This window comes from Oikopleura dioica, chromosome PAR, assembly GCF_907165135.1.
Source record: "Oikopleura dioica chromosome PAR, OKI2018_I68_1.0, whole genome shotgun sequence".
Classification (NCBI taxonomy): domain Eukaryota; kingdom Metazoa; phylum Chordata; class Appendicularia; order Copelata; family Oikopleuridae; genus Oikopleura; species Oikopleura dioica.
This window is the reverse complement of record NC_137293.1, coordinates 3222158-3237516: the sequence shown is the minus strand read 5'-3', so window position 1 is coordinate 3237516 and position 15359 is coordinate 3222158. Positions and strand designations below refer to the sequence as shown.

Below are 15359 nucleotides of genomic sequence, written 5' to 3'. Positions count from 1 at the left end.
TTCGATATGCCCTACCGAATTCGTCTTCAGAGCTGCTTATTCTTTCGAATTCCTTAGCGCTAAAATGTTTGAGCCTATCGACATTGGCGAACATTTTCTCGGTTGCATCGATACCATAAGTATCGTTCGTCGCATAATAATCGAACGTTGCTCCTGATACTTCGGCAAAGCAAAAGAAAACAAAAATAAAAACTCTCATATTTTAATCGCTTGTGTCCTTCCGAATCAGATGAGCGCGTATAAGTACCGATGAAGGGATTTAAAACGCTCAGGGTCATTATCGTATTTCTTCAAAAATGAGGTGTCCAAGTGCCTGTAATTGAGAAGACGTTCAATCGTCATCACCTGATTATCTAAGCTTATATTTAAAACGTTGGTTATGGACGGATTAATTTGATAACTGGAGAAAAGAACATTCAACAAACAAATCATTTTCCGAATCTTGGGACAAATGACCCTTAGTTTTTTCTTTTCCAATGTTTTTATTATCCGTGGAGTAAATTGTCCTAACAGTAAGTGAACATGAAAGTGTGGGTCAGTTTCTGAGCAGTTTTTCAATTCTAGTTTCCTTCTTCGTCAGGGCTTACGCGCCAAAGACTGTTCTTCGTGAGCAAAAAGAGCGCATCGTCATTGCACTGAAGTCCGAGAAAAGCATCATCGTCTTCGATTTTCACAACTTGTTGCCTTCCAATTTCGTTTACTTTTCGCCCTGTTCCTCGGTGACGCAAGTTCGTGTCCAGGTTTTCGTGCCTTTGAACAATAGTTAGAAAGAAAGAGATGCTAAAAATCATACTTGTATAGGAGGATGCGTCGTTTTTGTTCACAGATGCAGACATATCCGTTGTTGGGAGGAGCGTTTATGAAAGCTAGATTTTGTTTTCCAGCGTGAATGTATCCTACAGCGTCGAATGTTGCAACATGTCCAAGGGGAACGCGATCATCGTTGGTAACTGATGACCAGAGACAGGCATCGACATCGTGTCTCATTGCTACAGCTTTTCAAAGGGTTGAAAGTCAGAATGAATTGAAATGATACAAAGTTGAATGCATTTAGCGACCAAGAAGTCGAGATTTTTCAATAAAACGGGCGGAAAGAGCCGCAAGCGGCTTTTTAACGGGTTAAGCTATAATCAAAAAGTTATTCAACCATTTCCTTTCTCCGTTGGGGTAGTATAATTCCAAAACAGCGGCAAATTTGAAGATAAAGATGCTTTATGCGTCCAGTCACCGTCTTTGAATCTAAAGATGCTTCTTTCGAATTCTGTCTCTCTGTCGATATCTTCATATTGATTGCAATCTACGCCTGGTTTCTCTGCTTCTTCTGGCATCGCGCTTTCTGTCGTCAAATGTCCCAATCGTCCCTAGAACGAAAAGGATATAAACGCTTATATTTAAGTAAAAAAAAGACTTGAACTGGTTCTTAGGGTCCAAGGAGAGCTATTTTATCCAAGATAAAGGCTGTACCTTGACTTGATCGACGAATTCCTTGTTGTAAACCTCCTCTCCATTGTCAAAATCCCTATAAACTTGACTCCAACCTCTCTCAACCGCCTTTTCCAGCGTCACTTCGACTCCTCCAGGCGATATTTCCCAGCTCGACTGGTCCGGATCGATGGCTTGAAACAGCTCTCCTTCGAGTTTCACATCTCTGATCTCCACTTCTAGGTGATTTCTTCGTATCGACACTTTCACTTCGTTCTTTTCGACCTTTTTCTCAAACTCGAAGAATAAAACCAAGTCGTTGAGGTTCTGCCGCCACTTGTAGAGAATTTTCTTTGGCTCAGGCGCTTTATCGTCGCATTTATGTCGGTATAACTTGTCGGAAATGAACGTTATCGCGTAATCGTTGGAAATGGCGACGAAAGAACAAATTGCACCGCCTTTAAATTCGTCCGAAGCAAGAAAATTTCCATCTAAAAAAGTCATTTTAGGTCCTTGAAAGAGTTTTATTGTAGGTCCTTCTACCGGAGGCCGAGGAAAAGGGGACCCCGTTTGTTTCTAGTAGTTCGCCCCCCCCCCTTTTCTGGGCCTTTGGTCACGGTTAGAGTCAAATTCCTAGTCTACCTTTATCAAATCGCGCTAGAACGACAATAGCTTCTTTCCCTCGAATATAACTCGCGGCAACGTAGAGTAATCCCTTTGATTCATCAATTTTAACATCGTTGACTAGCACAACTTTGCAATCTTTGTCTTTTTCGTTCTGTAAAATCGCCGAGGAAAACTTCTTGTCCGGTCCTTGATAGACTGCGAAGCTTCCATCGCCGTAAGAGATGAAGTAGACATTGGAAAGGGGAAAGTGAATGGTTGGGAGAGCGTGGTTGTCTGGAATAGGAAGCTGGAGGAGGGAAGAGCTTTCGTTATTGTTGGGATTGAAGGTCACTAATTCGAAAGTTTCTTCATTAGGCTAAAAAATATCACAATCAAAGAAGGAAGTTTTTACATACGTGGTAAAGTGGGGATTGACAAGTTAGATACCTGTGAAAACCAGTAAAGCGCACTAGTCCAGCGATCGACGAAAAGCAGGGAATGTTGGGCGTACAAACTGAGCGTCAAAAACTGAATCTCGCTTTGTCGAGCTGTGAAAACTGCTGCCGGATGTTCCAATTCTGTCTGAAAGAGATGTTGAATAGGGACTCAGGTTGAAAACTATATTTCACCGCAGCGAACTTTCCCTCGGCGCTTCAGCCGAGGTCTATCCCCGTGAACCACGAGAAGAAGAATTCGAGCTGGCGCGGAGGGCATCGACTTGCTCCAAGCGCAGTGGTCATCATTGTCTGATGATTACTGTAATTTAGAGGGCACGGGAGCTTCGGGTGACATAAGGTTTATGATTTTCAATATCGTATTATCCAAGAATAATTGATAAATACGGAATTAGAATGATTTCATCACCGTAATTCGTCGAAACTATAAATTCAAGGGTTTATTCGGAATCAATGATTCCGGGAATTCATTTAGAGAAGTCCATTTGAAAACTTCAAATTGCCCTCATCGAAATCGGAAATTTTACCTTTTCCGTAGAGACTTGTCTGAGGGACAATTTGTAACCCTCGAAGTTCGGGTTCATCAATTCCCGCCTGGGTCTGACTTCAGAATTGAATTCCATTTTTTTCTAGACTTTTTCTTTTCCAAAATCACCGCCTCCTTTCCGCTAATTTTCTCTAGATGATGTAATCACCTGCTCGAAAAAGCGTGGGCGCGCGTAGATAAAGCCCACACACTCAACTTTCTACCCTCCATTTTACTGATACGAACTCGTTATTCTGTGAGAGTTATTCTTCTTAGAAGCTGTCATCTTTATTTTATCGAGATATTAAAGAGATTTGTCTTTAACGAAAATTATTTTAGATAATCGAAACAGTAATCATTATGATTAAATCTTGAGGCGACCGTGGATTCTTCTGGATTCCATGGACTGCAAATTTACGACCGAAGAGAATGGATTTCTGTCTTCAAGAAGATGGAAGAGCTGCCATACCATGATTGTCTACGGACACTGGTCTTCTTCCCATGCGCACTCTTCATGGAGCAATATAGAAATATTTCTGCAAAAGGCAGGACTATCTCTTTCACTGTAAATCAAAACAGAGCATAGAATCTACACACAATAAAGCCACTATTTTTATTTTTAAACCTTCGTTGTTCTTTTTGTCAGGTGCTTTCAGCCAGTTACAGTTATTTTACAGAGCATTTACCTCCTAGATTGATGAAGCGAGAGAGTAAAAGTACCCTTGGCGAACCGTAGGTTACTGTAACTCAAATCTGGAATGTCGCGAAAAGCGACCCGGACAGCCGAAGATCCAAGGAACAACTTTTTGGCGTTGAAGCTCGCTTTGGCGCTGAAAAACGGAGACGGGGACAAATTTTGCGAGGCTTACGATAAACCTTCCCTCAGTGGACTCGGTTTTGAAGAGGTAAAAATATCGTTCGATTCTTTTCATCCCTTCTGTTCTAGCTTACTTGGATCAAGGAACAAGCTCGAAAGGACGCTTCTTTACCAGAAATGACGCTCAAGGCTAGAATGGGCTGGTATAAGGACATGGTAATTCCCGATTTCGTTAGAAAACTCGAAGATCTAAGCACTAGAACAGTAAATATTCAGCCCACCCTCGTTTCTTCATTTTTCATTCTGTTTTTAGCCAGAATTGGACGCCGAGTTGCGACGGGACATGGAAGAAATCGCGAAAGAAGAAAAGGAATTCAAGGAAAGCCGAGAGACAATCAGAAATGTTGTTGGAAACATGATTGGAAACCCAAGTCCGAAAAAGTGAGTGATCATCGGAAAGAAATTCGTTCTAACTCTTTATAGCAGCGATAAGAATCAAAACTACAAGAGAAAGCCGATGAGCGACGTGAAGAACGAGGTTAGTTTTTCTATGAAAATAGAGATTCATCCCAGTCTTAAGACGCGCCAAGATTTCTTCAAAAACTACCACGATGAAGAGGAATTCTTCACGAACGAGCTAGGAATGCGAAAGAAAGAATGGGTCCAGGTCGAAATGCCAACATTGCCCAGTTCCCAAGTCGACGATCCGATTTCATTCAATACTCTCGGCGGAAACTCTTACATTCACGACGAAGAGCTCCCTGTTGATCTTGAAGGCAAGACAACTTCTAGTTCAAAAAGTCGAAGGAAGCAGAAGAAACCGACGAAAGAAAAGAGTCATTCTTTGGTAAGGGTAGTCTAGCTCGGTGTTTTACTATCTTGGCTCGACATAACTGTCTATATATCTGATTCAGGAGCCAGAAAGCCGCGAGGTTGCGTCGCAAGAATCAGTCTTACATTATATTTTCAGGACATGCCAAACCCAAAAGCCGCTCTGGTCCAAACCAACCGTGGAAAACTTGAAGCTGGGCAGGGAGACCATCAAGAAGTCATTCTTTATCGAACGAATGAACCGACAAATTCGATTGAACAAGAAGAAAAGACAGAATTTCAAAGAAAAAGGAAAAGGACTGTAAAGGAATTTCGAAAAGAACGAGAAGAACGTGAAAGAAATGAAGGAAAGGAAAGGCTCCAGCGGTCAGCCTTCTTAGGTAGGGCTAATAGAAAGCGTAGCTTGCCCTGTTTGAAAAGTGTATGTGTTGGAAATGACAGTTTGAAAATGAATGAGAAATAAAATCGGGGTACTCGTTTTAACGGGCAACTTCCACTAGGATATCACCATTTTAGCACTTGAAGAAATCGCTTGCAAAAATGAGAACCCCTATTTTATGTCCGTGCATGTTTTTATTGTCGCTAATGTATCTACTGTTAGCCCTTTTGTAGTGCAGGCAACAGATCATCCATTGTGGGTACTTCATAATGGTTTGTGAAATTAATATAAAGCTGAAAATTTTTAAAAATCGTATCTTACCTCTAGCTGCTTCTCTTCAACAAGCTGAGCCTCCAAAGCCACAAAAGGATAGTGCCAAAGAAGCGAGAGAAGCAAAAGAAGCGCAAGAAAGGAAAGCAAAGGAGAAAGAAGAGAAAAAGGAGGAAATGAAACGACTTGAAAAGGAACGGGAAAAGTACCAGATTCCTGATTGGGTTCTTCTGGAAGAAGAGGACAAGAAGAATCAGGAGAAGACCGGAAAGAAAGCCACCGGTAAAAAGGCCAAAAAAGGGAAGAAAGGAAAGGGAGAAAGCAACGCGAAGCAAAACAACAAAAACCAGCAGAACTCGACAAAGAAACAAAACAGCGTTGAGACGACGAATGGAACGGCAGGCATCTCCTCTTCAGAAAACCCTGGTAAAGACCAGCCCATCGTTTCCAAGGTCAGACCAGGGTAATCGTATAGTTGTTTGTTTAACTTCAGTTTAGCCGCAAAAGAAAGAGCGTCGTCACTCGATCGAGCTCATTGACGAGCGATCCCTTCTCTACGACGATGATGACTGGGCCACAATTGGCGTCAAAGCTGCCAAACCGACCGATCGCCGAAGTGTCCCCGCTCGCATTGAAGCGCCCAGTTCCAGCGCCATTCCAAGACGAACCCCTCCTGTATGATCTTGCCTTTTCTTCGAATAAGAGCTTATCTCTTTCTAGCGCGCTCCTTCCCCACAGCGAGCCCCTGTTTCTCTCCGACCGGAAGAAGATTTCCCTCAACTTCCTTCCAACCGCCCTGTGCGTCAGAATACACCGGAATTGAAAGTCAATTCTACGCAAGAATGGCCTGGTCTTCCCGGCCCGACGAGCAAGGGCGACGCGCCAAAGATTCTGTAAGTACCTTTCTCATGAAAATCACTCTTTATCTAATTCTTTATCAGACCACAACCAAATCGAGGTGTAGGAACTCGTTACGAGCAGCGACAAGCTTCAAAAGCAGCTCGAGCTGTAGCTTCCTTGAAAGCCGCTGAAGCTGCAAAGGAAGCAGCTCGAATTGAGGCTGAAAAAGCTGAAGCAGCGCGCCGCGAAGCCGCCAGAATCGAAGCTGCAAAGGAAGAAGCCGCCCGCCAAGAAGCAGAACAGGCAAGAATCCAAGCCGAAGCAGCGAGACTCGAAGCCGAGCGAGCAGAAGCCGCAAGACTTGAAGCAGAAAAAGCCGAAGCCGCGCGGCTCGCCGCGGAGAACGCGAAGAGAAAGCCGCGGGAGACCGATGAGGTGGAAAATATTCTCGGCGATAAAATGGGACTCAACTTCATGGTGACGCATTCCGACGAGGAATTGGATTTTCCGGAGGAAGAAAAGGTAGGAGCAACTTGTCTCTTCCTTGATTTCAATCTGTTCTTTGGTAGGTTGAGAACCCTGTACAGTCAAAGGTAACCGTACAGGCTGAGGTGACTTTCGGCGAGGCGAATGCTTCCTGGACGGATGAAGACATAGAAGAGAAGAGTCCAAAAGAAAGCGGAAAGCGAAGTTTCAACGCCGAGGAAATCCAGCAATTGCTTCTAAAGTCAGCACCTGTCCGAACTGAGGAACCCACTGAGTACCACCGAAAAATCGTTCAATTTCACAATACAAGTAAGAAAACCCTCTTTTCCCCTGTCTTACGAAAATTTCAGAATATCAGAAGCTCCTTAACAAGCACAAAAACGGCTGCTCCAAGACGGTGATCTACTCATCTTGACTTCAACAACTTCACCAGAGTTGTCTTGTTGAAAGTTTCCAGCTTCTTTGCGAGCTTCTTGAAGCTCTCGCTTAGCCAATACAAAGAAAAGATATGCGTTTCACTATTCAATCAACCAAAAACAAATGCCCATGAAAAACCGTTACCAAAACAACAAGTGTCTGTAAAAGAGGGCTCGCTTGGTAATCACTAGCTTTTTTTAAATAAATGCAAATTTTTAAATACTGAAAATACAAAGATAAATCTTGAAAATTGAATATTCCCACACAGGAAGTGTTCCAGAAGTGTGCCATTTTAGCTTCTACCAGTTTGTAGATTTCTATCTTCATTTTTACATTATCCCAGCCCAAAAAAATAAAAAATTCCAATTATGCATGAAATGTGAGCCCTATGCTGTAAATTCAGAGACACAATGATAAAGAATACCAGACCATTTTTCAAATGTAAATACAGTCGTCAAAGACCCTTTTTCAGACTGAGCGTCATCAGAAGTCAGTTTATTTAGGAATTTATTAATAATAAGGAACATTTTACACTTCTTTTTCACCATTTATCACTCAAAATGATCCTCTGATCAACAGATTTTCATTTTTTCCTGTCATCAGAAAAGTGCCTTTATATTTAGTTAATTGGGCAGGGCTCTTTATAAACAGTTAAAATTTTAGATTTCGTTTCATTTATTTATTTTTTACAATATCAGATGTTCGCTGTTGCAAATTCAATCGGAGTTTTTCTAGTGGAGTTTCTTAACTACCTCAATAATTAATTTTCTTTCGTAAATTATATTAAAAATCTTCATTATTCGGACCCCTCAAATTAATAAATTGCCTTTCAGTTCATTTAAAAAAAAATAGGCTCATTTACAGTTTCCTCAGTGCCAAGTTTAAAATTCAAAGAAAAAAAAATAGTTTTCTCAGAAAACTTTTCTGTTCGTGTTACATTAGTTCAGATCTTTTCCCTATTTTTTCATTTTAAACCACTTGTTCACAAAAAAATCCTGTCTATCTGTGTATTTTTTCTTGCAAATCCGCAAGAGAAACCACCCTTTTCACTGTAAAAAACTGTAATAGATAGATCGTTATCATTTGAAATTTCTACCATTCGTCAAAATTTAATTCCCTCTCTCCTTTTCTCTTATTTCAATTACAAAAAGGGCACCAATAAACAAAAAGATAAACCGTGTTTCATTCCGTGTTTTTGTTAAGAAATGAGCACTACAGATGTGAATTGCGTTCCAGGGGAAAGATTGGGCAGTACAGACGAGTGTGAAGCAGGAAGGGGCACTTATGTCAGGAAAAGTTTCATCTACGCATCGAGGTTTTAAAATGGTCTGTCAGAGTTGTTATCAGTTTCTTTGTAGGATTGGAAAGGTGAAAAATACAGTCGACGCGAATAAAAAGATTCTGATTGAAGTAAGTTTTCCTTGTTTCCATGAAGAAAGAGAGATTTCTGTTTGCTCAAAAAACAGTTACTAACTGTATTTCAAAGGTTGTGAGAAAGGATGAGCCGCCGTTACCGCAAGTTGGCTCGATTGTGACTGTAAAGATCGTGCAAGTAACCCAGCGACAGTGCCGTGCGACGATTTATGCTGTTGACGGAATCGCCACATCGTATGTTTCCACTTTCCTTACGTTTGTTTATGAAGCTCGTTTAGGTCTCCTTTCAAGGGTTTGATCCGCCGAGAAGACGTCCGTCGAACCGAGCGCGATCGAGTCGAACTTTCCAAATGCTTCCGACCAAACGACATCGTCTTTGCCAAAGTTATGAGTCTCGGGGACTCGCAGAGCTATTTGCTGTCGACAGGAGGCGACGAACTCGGAGTGGTTCTGGCAAAGAGCCGCGCTGGGGTGCGACTGGAGCCAATTTCGTGGAATGAAATGAGATGCCCGCTGACGGGAGTGAAAGAGCCAAGAAAAACTGCCAGAATTAGAGCTGAATTTGTTGAAACTCTGCCTGCATCAGCTTGAAAACAGCTTGAAAAACATTTTTTCCATCAAATGCTTTTTAGAAATCGGAAAAAAATGAGCATCGTCAGAGATCTTATGAAGCGTTTTCCAACGCGACTGGTTCGAACAGGCTTTGGCTACGGCTCATCAGTTTTTCCGCAAAAAGGGAATGATGGAAAAGATCGGCAAATCGACATGATCCTCATTGTCGACGATGTACAGGAATTCCACAAAAGTATAACTTCTTCTTTGCTCTGAGTAAATTCGCTTTTCAGCAAATATGAAGATCAACAAAAGGGACTACTCGTATTCGATGCGATTCGGAGGGCCAGAAATTGTCACCAGCTTCAACAAACGAGCGGCAGGGCTGTTTTTCAACCCTTTTGTAGAAACAGATCTTGGGGTATTGAAATATGGAGTGATTTCCACTGAAAGAGCGGTCGACGACCTTGAAAACTGGACATCTTTGTATCTTTCTGGCAGACTTCACAAGCCCGTCAAAGTAAAATATCTCGCGCAAAAGCCTCTTTTTTACCCCCTCTTTTAGTTCTGTACGCCTCAGCATCCAGAAAACTCAGCATTAGATCTGTCCCAGTCCCTTCCTTCCATCGATGATCCGATCGGTCGAGCATTACGACTGAATCTCTACTCCGCCATTCGAACAGCAATTATGCTCAATCTTCACTCGTATCACAGTAAATCCACAACGCTGGACGATGTCCTGCTCAACATCTGTAAATTATCATACACTGGCGATATCAGAACACAGGGATTTGAAGATCAACAGAAGGTAAACAAGATTTTTGAAGGAAGCTACGACAATTTAAAGCAACTCTACGAACCAAGGTTGGCTTTTGTCTCCCCTGTCATCATTACCCTTAACCTACTCTAGAATAAATGAAATGACAGGCCTTGAGTACTCAAATGGCAAGATCGACATCGACACTTCCGCTGCAGTGATCACCAAACAAGTCGAAAACATGCCAAGCGCTTTGTATCCCCTTAGAATAGCGGATCTAGCGCCTTACGATCATATTTCTATGAAGCAATATTTATCCGAAAGAATTGAGGTGCGCGTTTTTTCTCGAAAAAGATTCAAAATTGTTTAGGAAATCGTGAAAAGCTCCTCGACTTCCCAAACAACTTTCAATGCAATAACCGCCGGACCTTCAAAAAGCATACGATATGCTTACGCAAAGCTTAAAAAAGCGCAGAAATCAAAACAGAATTAACCACTATTCCTTATTTCAATTGTTTCCTTCATTTCTTGAGTTGCAAGACTTCTTCTTTTTACTGATGATTTTCTAAAATTGAAGACCTAGATTATTTTAATTATTAATAAAAACTCACAGTTCAAGCAGTCTTTGAATTTTTCTTTATTTTAGAAATGGATTTTTCGACTATTTTGAAAGAAAAATATCGCGAAGAGCTGGAAAAACTCGCTGGCGATGAAGATCAAATCAACGAAATTGTCCTCAATTCTGAACCAATACAACATTTGTTTATGGAAAAAGATCTGAGTAAGAAAATCGCTGGCTTCAGATTAATGACGGTTTAGTTCTGGCCGCGAACAGGACAATGGCAGAGGATAATCTGGCTCTGAAGCCGCGATTGGAAGAGTCGCGAAATGCACTGATTGAAGTGCACAATCAATTGGCAAGCAAACAGGATCAACTCGAGGCGAAACAGAGGCAGCTTCAATCCAAAAGAAGTAAACTAATTCGCCTTGAATGCATTCCTCGCTACTTTTTTAGGTTCTTACTCTCCTGATTCCGCAGCCGCAATTCTCCAAGCATCAGCTGCTGAGGCAGAACAGAACTCGGAAGTGATAGCAGACGGATTTGTCAGAGGAGAAATAGATGTTCGCGACTTTTTGAAAGAATTTCTCGATGCTAGGGCTAAATCTTACGATCTCAAGGTACCGTGCTCTTCTTTACCATCTTTGAATATGAAATTTCGTAGCACAAGGCAGAAAATATGGTAAAAGTCTTCCAGTCCTCGCAAAACCGCCAATCTCGTCCGAGCAACCCATCAAGCGCTCCCAGTCCGTATCCAAACCAACCCAGGGCACCTTACATGAATCAGTACGTTCCTGCTCCTTCGCAACCAAACGCTGCAGTGCCCTATCCTTCCGTTCCTTACGGCCAGCCTCAACAACAGCGACAACAAATGCCCTACCCAACATCTGGCGCGGGATTCCCAGCTTATCCGCCAGGCTCTGCTTTTTAAAATCAACTGTTCAGAATACTCGACAGATAAAAATTCGTGAAATTCTTAAAGACCGCTTCAATAACCGTTCCTTCACAGTAACACGACAGTAATTCATTTCGTTTCTATAAATTCAACCCCGCTCAAATTGAAAATTCAACGCCCGTTTCTTCTGCAAATTCATTTTATTGTACAAATTTTTTTATATCTAAGAGAATTTAACTTTTGTTTGTTCAGACAGAGAAGTTAGAAGTGACTCCGTTCGAGAAGGCGATTTTCAAGTAGAGATGAATTTCAGGCCTGACTTGACGACCATTGCTGAGCTCTCTGATACATCACTCAGGTAGGCATACTCCCAGCTAAGTATCTATTATTATCAGGTTATTTATTAAGCAAGCTTTATTCTAGCGAAAAATATTATGTTTCATTTTATTCATTCAAAAATTAGCCAGAATCGCTTTTTATACGGCCAAAAACAGTCATGCGCATCGAGGCACGACTAGAAAATTAACCAATGCATGAAATATATTTGACGCTATATTTAGTCTCGCGAAATCTTTCGGCTCTTCTTCCGGTGGCTCGAACCTAGCAAGTGTTCGGCGGAGCATTCTCAGCGGACTCAACTCAAGAACTAATCAGTTTGACGATGACTCCGTCGTCGAGCAGCTTTCCGAGCCCTCAGAAATAATAGAAGAAGATGATAAGCCATTTAGACCAAATCAAAATTTGCGAATCTCGAATATGCCGATTCAAAAGAGCTTCGACGACACGCCCGTCGGAGGATCAGTTGGCAAGGAAAATTTTATCGAATCCAGTACATCTTCAACTGGACGAGCTGGAGATGCAAAGCCCAAGCGTCCGTTTCTAAAACGGGGACAAGGAAGGAATGCCTGTGCCGCCGGGGCAAGAGCTCTTGAGCTTCAAAAACGCCAGGAACGAGCGAAAAAAGCAGGGTTTTCGAAGCCCGCTCCACAAAAACCCAAACCAACCAAAACTTCAAAAGCAAAAGCACCTTCTTCACAAACAACAACACGAAAAGTGACTTCGAAAAACCGACCAAAACAAAGTGAATGCCTTACTACTCAGCTTCAACCGAAAAAAGGCGCTAAAACCGCGCCGATTCCGTTGGTCAGACCATCACAACAAAAATTCTCCAAGACGTCAGGAATGGCTTATTTTTAGTACCATTTAAAGGTCGGAGAATCTGACATTTGAAGCTTTTTATGATCTTTTCAAACTAAAAAACACTTATACAGCCAAAAGTAAGTCCCCGCTAAAAAGACCGTCGGTCCCTCTTCAAGTTCAAGTTCGTCCAAACTCCCTGCCGCTCATCCTTCTGTTCATCCTTCAGCTGGCTCTGTTCCCTCGTTACCTTCAGTATCACTCCATCAAAGCGCCCCGTTTCACCTGATCGCTAGTCAACACCTCAAGAACGCTGACCTCCAAGGCTACAACGACTCAATTGATATTTCCATCGCCAATGAAAGGCAGCAAGACATAATCCTTCGCGAACTAGAAAAGAAGGAAGATGAGGAATTCGCGCTCATGGAAAAGATCATTTCAACCAACCCCGAGTTGACTGTTAATTCCGTTGAAAAAGAACTCGCGAGCATAAAGATGGACGATTATGAAATTGAAGATGAGTATGGCGAAATTGCTGAGGACGGTGATACGACTGTCGAAGGGGCGAACAGCTTTGATCCGGGAAAATATGGAGAGGATGAGTCGGACAGCTTTATTGCTGCGGGAAATCGATTCAGGACTCCGGAGATTCCAGAAGATAAACCTGTTATGACCAGAAAAAGTAATAGATTTCAAGGAAGGGTTCCGACTTATAATTGATTGATATTATCTGAAATATGCCTCGAGTCGAGAGATCCACGGACATCATGTACACAGATAAATCGACAATAATGAAGGAACCACTGGGTAAGTACCTGAAAACTTCTCTCTGCCGAGTTCTGTGCTTGATTCCGAAGAAGAAAACTCTCCTTACGGCTTCAATCGCGGCTTCATGGCTCAGAGCAAAATGAGTTTCTCCGATTCCGAGCCCTGGGATAAAGAAGAAGCGGAAGAGGAAGATGACCGTACACCGAGTTTCTCAACTCCGACAAAAGAAGTTGCGAAGCCAACGAATCTCATGTCGAAGATGTTTAATGCGCAGTTTAAAAAAGTTCACGACGAAGAACTCAAAGTTCAGAAAAAGGAGCAGAGCAAGGTTGACGAAATTGAAAAGCTCAAGGCAGATCTGGAGAGGGAGAAACAGGATGTTCATGTGATGAAGCTTAAATTTGCGAGAGAAACGAAAGGTAAATCAAACTCGAGTAGACTATCTGGGAGCATCTTGTGATGTCTCTAGCTGTTTCAAGATGTTCCTGACGACATCTTTGGAGTCGAACGTTTAGGCATCTACGATATTCAATCTTATCCTACACCTCTTTTAGCCCTTGAACAGCTGAGACAAGAACGATCACGAGAGCAAGAAGTTTTCAACCTGAACATGACCCGTATGAAAAACGACTATCTCTCAAAAATGAAAGACCTGGAAACTCGCGAACGAGAAATGTCTTTGAGAGAAAAAGAGGGCAAACGACTTACAAGTAACTTTAAAAGTCAACCTTTCCGAATCTCATTTCATCCCTTTCTAGTGCTTCAGCGAGACAGTGAAAAAGCTGGTCTAGCTCGGCGAAAAGAACTCGACAAGCTTAGAGTCCAATACGACGAAAAATTGAAAGAAATTGCGGAGAAAAACGCACGCTTGCAAGCGCAAAACTCGAGATACAAAACAGAAAATGAACGACTGGAGAAACTTTATCAAGCGACAAAGAATGAGAATGTAAAGCTGAACGAGCAAATTGATAATTTGATAAAGAACACGAAGAGAAAGGAGGGAAACACTTGGAAAGAAATAAACAGAATTGTTGAGCAAGCTACAAAACCAGCTACAAGTCAAACTGTGAGTCCATTTTTCCGAGAGAAACTCTTATAAGACTTGTTTATAGGGCAGAAGAGCGAGAAGCCCAGACAACATTCTGCGGAAATCTATGCGAAAACACGATAGTCTCAACATCTCTAGCGCCTCAAGTGGCAACTCTCACTCAAATCTATCACATTCCTGCTCAAATACTCAAATGTTCACCGATGTTCCTTGCACAGTCCCTTCTGGAGCCGTTATCAATTCAACTACAGGTATCTAGCTTTTGACCCAAAGCTGGTTAAATATCTTACTTGATTTTAGATAACGGAGCATTCGTCCAACGACTTGCATCAGGAAAAACCATCACAAAGTTTGAAAACGGAACGATAAAGGAAGTCTCTGCTGATGGTAAGACAATCGTGCAAAAATACCAAAACGGCGATATAGAACACGTATTCCCAGACGGAAAAGTAAGAGGAACAAATAGCCCCTTCAAAATAGCTCATACTTCTTAGACGGTGTATTTTTACGCAGAAAACGGCGCAACGCAGACTAAAAATGCCGACTCATCATCAATCATCGAGTTTGCCACTGGCCAGAAGGAAATTTCACATGCAGATGGAACGAAAGAAATCGTCTTCCCCGATAAAGTTAGGGAAATTATTTCAATATCGGGGAGGAAAGAAACGATTCATACAGACGGAGTTAGGAAAATACTCGAAGTCAATGGGGATGAGATCGTTTTATTTCCTGATGGCCAAAAGGTTCAACCTAGAAATGTACATATTCGTCTTGATCCTTTTTGTATTCAGGAAACAAGGACGAAAGAATTCCGCCGCCGCGAGCTTCCAGACGGAACGACGAAGACCATCTTCCTGCACAACAAGTACACCGAAACGCGCTATGCAACCGGCCGGGTGCGCATCAAAGACGACAAGGGCAACATCATCGTCGATCGCGTTGCAAGCTGATCATCAAGAGAATGAATCCTTTTTCACGAAAATTACCTCACTTTTTCAACCCTCCTCACGAACAACTATTCACAAAGTCTGCCTATCTTTTTCACCAAAGCAAGCGAGTACACAGTACAGTACTTTCACATTCTTTCATTACTGCAACCATTCCTCACAATTGTGCATTTGCTGTTTTCAGTTCAAACTTTTTTTAAATCACCTGTTGCAAAGAAATGTTTCTAATAGAGTTATTTTTATACGATTCTTATTCTCCTTTATGTCTCAAAA

At 42.0% G+C, this 15359-nt stretch overlaps 7 protein-coding genes across 8 annotated transcripts; 6 read left to right on the top strand and 1 right to left on the bottom strand.

Annotated features, from left to right (window-relative positions):
- Positions 1-469: 469 nt before the first annotated feature.
- Positions 470-3177, bottom strand: LOC145702463 (nudC domain-containing protein 1-like). Its single transcript, XM_081779695.1, has 7 exons — positions 3011-3177; positions 2476-2610; positions 2065-2404; positions 1465-1913; positions 1148-1361; positions 794-989; positions 470-750 (listed from the first exon to the last, which is right to left on the bottom strand). The coding sequence occupies exons 1-7, from the start codon at positions 3104-3106 to the stop codon at positions 561-563; spliced, it is 1620 nt and encodes a 539-aa protein (XP_081635821.1). The 5' UTR covers positions 3107-3177; the 3' UTR covers positions 470-560.
- A 520-nt stretch (positions 3178-3697) lies between these two features.
- Positions 3698-8226, top strand: LOC145702461 (uncharacterized). 2 transcript variants are annotated; one of them, XM_081779693.1, is made up of 13 exons: positions 3698-3914; positions 3956-4042; positions 4140-4267; positions 4310-4364; positions 4407-4673; positions 4797-5037; positions 5270-5308; positions 5364-5758; positions 5805-5981; positions 6027-6199; positions 6248-6668; positions 6716-6941; positions 6983-8226. In XM_081779693.1, the coding sequence occupies exons 1-13, from the start codon at positions 3768-3770 to the stop codon at positions 7045-7047; spliced, it is 2421 nt and encodes an 806-aa protein (XP_081635819.1). In that variant the 5' UTR covers positions 3698-3767; the 3' UTR covers positions 7048-8226. The 2 variants fall into 2 exon arrangements, with proteins under 2 accessions (XP_081635819.1, XP_081635818.1); XM_081779692.1 differs by having other exon boundaries at positions 3956-4090.
- Positions 8226-9031, top strand: LOC145702470 (exosome complex component CSL4-like). The gene is made up of 4 exons (XM_081779702.1): positions 8226-8364; positions 8408-8459; positions 8536-8657; positions 8702-9031. Exons 1-4 carry the CDS (start codon positions 8255-8257, stop codon positions 9012-9014), a joined length of 597 nt encoding a protein of 198 aa, XP_081635828.1. The 5' UTR covers positions 8226-8254; the 3' UTR covers positions 9015-9031.
- A 28-nt stretch (positions 9032-9059) lies between these two features.
- Positions 9060-10353, top strand: LOC145702466 (phosphatidate cytidylyltransferase, mitochondrial-like). Its single transcript, XM_081779697.1, has 5 exons — positions 9060-9228; positions 9269-9495; positions 9541-9839; positions 9886-10063; positions 10103-10353. Exons 1-5 carry the CDS (start codon positions 9069-9071, stop codon positions 10223-10225), a joined length of 987 nt encoding a protein of 328 aa, XP_081635823.1. The 5' UTR covers positions 9060-9068; the 3' UTR covers positions 10226-10353.
- Positions 10354-10380: 27 nt separating this feature from the next.
- LOC145702469 (vacuolar protein sorting-associated protein 37C-like) lies at positions 10381-11367 on the top strand. Its single transcript, XM_081779701.1, has 4 exons — positions 10381-10513; positions 10552-10704; positions 10748-10911; positions 10956-11367. Exons 1-4 carry the CDS (start codon positions 10381-10383, stop codon positions 11220-11222), a joined length of 717 nt encoding a protein of 238 aa, XP_081635827.1. The 3' UTR covers positions 11223-11367.
- A 53-nt stretch (positions 11368-11420) lies between these two features.
- LOC145701249 (uncharacterized) lies at positions 11421-13043 on the top strand. Its single transcript, XM_081778472.1, has 3 exons — positions 11421-11544; positions 11747-12361; positions 12620-13043. The coding sequence occupies exons 1-3, from the start codon at positions 11489-11491 to the stop codon at positions 13041-13043; spliced, it is 1095 nt and encodes a 364-aa protein (XP_081634598.1). The 5' UTR covers positions 11421-11488.
- Positions 13044-13134: 91 nt separating this feature from the next.
- Positions 13135-15324, top strand: LOC145702464 (uncharacterized). The gene is made up of 7 exons (XM_081779696.1): positions 13135-13510; positions 13646-13801; positions 13850-14157; positions 14204-14390; positions 14440-14588; positions 14634-14882; positions 14931-15324. The coding sequence occupies exons 1-7, from the start codon at positions 13216-13218 to the stop codon at positions 15087-15089; spliced, it is 1503 nt and encodes a 500-aa protein (XP_081635822.1). The 5' UTR covers positions 13135-13215; the 3' UTR covers positions 15090-15324.
- The last annotated feature ends 35 nt before the right edge of the window (positions 15325-15359 follow it).

Bases quoted from the DNA above. Each gene is read 5' to 3' on its own strand.
- LOC145702470 (XM_081779702.1), top strand. From the start codon at position 8,255: ATGAGCACTACAGATGTGAATTGCGTTCCAGGGGAAAGATTGGGCAGT. The intron at 8,365-8,407 runs GTTTTAAAATGG...GTTTCTTTGTAG, and splicing joins AGTTTCATCTACGCATCGAG to GATTGGAAAGGTGAAAAATA. The intron at 8,460-8,535 runs GTAAGTTTTCCT...TGTATTTCAAAG, and splicing joins ATAAAAAGATTCTGATTGAA to GTTGTGAGAAAGGATGAGCC.
- LOC145702461 (XM_081779692.1), top strand. From the start codon at position 3,768: ATGTCGCGAAAAGCGACCCGGACAGCCGAAGATCCAAGGAACAACTTT. The intron at 4,268-4,309 runs GTGAGTGATCAT...AACTCTTTATAG, and splicing joins GGAAACCCAAGTCCGAAAAA to CAGCGATAAGAATCAAAACT. The intron at 5,982-6,026 runs GTATGATCTTGC...ATCTCTTTCTAG, and splicing joins TTCCAAGACGAACCCCTCCT to CGCGCTCCTTCCCCACAGCG.
- LOC145702463 (XM_081779695.1), bottom strand. From the start codon at position 3,106: ATGGAATTCAATTCTGAAGTCAGACCCAGGCGGGAATTGATGAACCCG. The intron at 2,405-2,475 runs GTATCTAACTTG...GATATTTTTTAG, and splicing joins CGCTTTACTGGTTTTCACAG to CCTAATGAAGAAACTTTCGA. The intron at 751-793 runs GTATGATTTTTA...TATTGTTCAAAG, and splicing joins CGACGCATCCTCCTATACAA to GCACGAAAACCTGGACACGA.
- LOC145701249 (XM_081778472.1), top strand. From the start codon at position 11,489: ATGAATTTCAGGCCTGACTTGACGACCATTGCTGAGCTCTCTGATACA. The intron at 11,545-11,746 runs GTAGGCATACTC...CGCTATATTTAG, and splicing joins CTCTCTGATACATCACTCAG to TCTCGCGAAATCTTTCGGCT. The intron at 12,362-12,619 runs GTCAGGAATGGC...CCTGATCGCTAG, and splicing joins CAACAAAAATTCTCCAAGAC to TCAACACCTCAAGAACGCTG.
- LOC145702469 (XM_081779701.1), top strand. From the start codon at position 10,381: ATGGATTTTTCGACTATTTTGAAAGAAAAATATCGCGAAGAGCTGGAA. The intron at 10,514-10,551 runs GTAAGAAAATCG...ATGACGGTTTAG, and splicing joins GTTTATGGAAAAAGATCTGA to TTCTGGCCGCGAACAGGACA. The intron at 10,705-10,747 runs GTAAACTAATTC...CTACTTTTTTAG, and splicing joins GCAGCTTCAATCCAAAAGAA to GTTCTTACTCTCCTGATTCC.
- LOC145702466 (XM_081779697.1), top strand. From the start codon at position 9,069: ATGAGCATCGTCAGAGATCTTATGAAGCGTTTTCCAACGCGACTGGTT. The intron at 9,840-9,885 runs GTTGGCTTTTGT...AACCTACTCTAG, and splicing joins AAGCAACTCTACGAACCAAG to AATAAATGAAATGACAGGCC. The intron at 10,064-10,102 runs GTGCGCGTTTTT...AAAATTGTTTAG, and splicing joins ATTTATCCGAAAGAATTGAG to GAAATCGTGAAAAGCTCCTC.
- LOC145702464 (XM_081779696.1), top strand. From the start codon at position 13,216: ATGGCTCAGAGCAAAATGAGTTTCTCCGATTCCGAGCCCTGGGATAAA. The intron at 13,802-13,849 runs GTAACTTTAAAA...ATCCCTTTCTAG, and splicing joins AGAGGGCAAACGACTTACAA to TGCTTCAGCGAGACAGTGAA. The intron at 14,158-14,203 runs GTGAGTCCATTT...ACTTGTTTATAG, and splicing joins AACCAGCTACAAGTCAAACT to GGCAGAAGAGCGAGAAGCCC.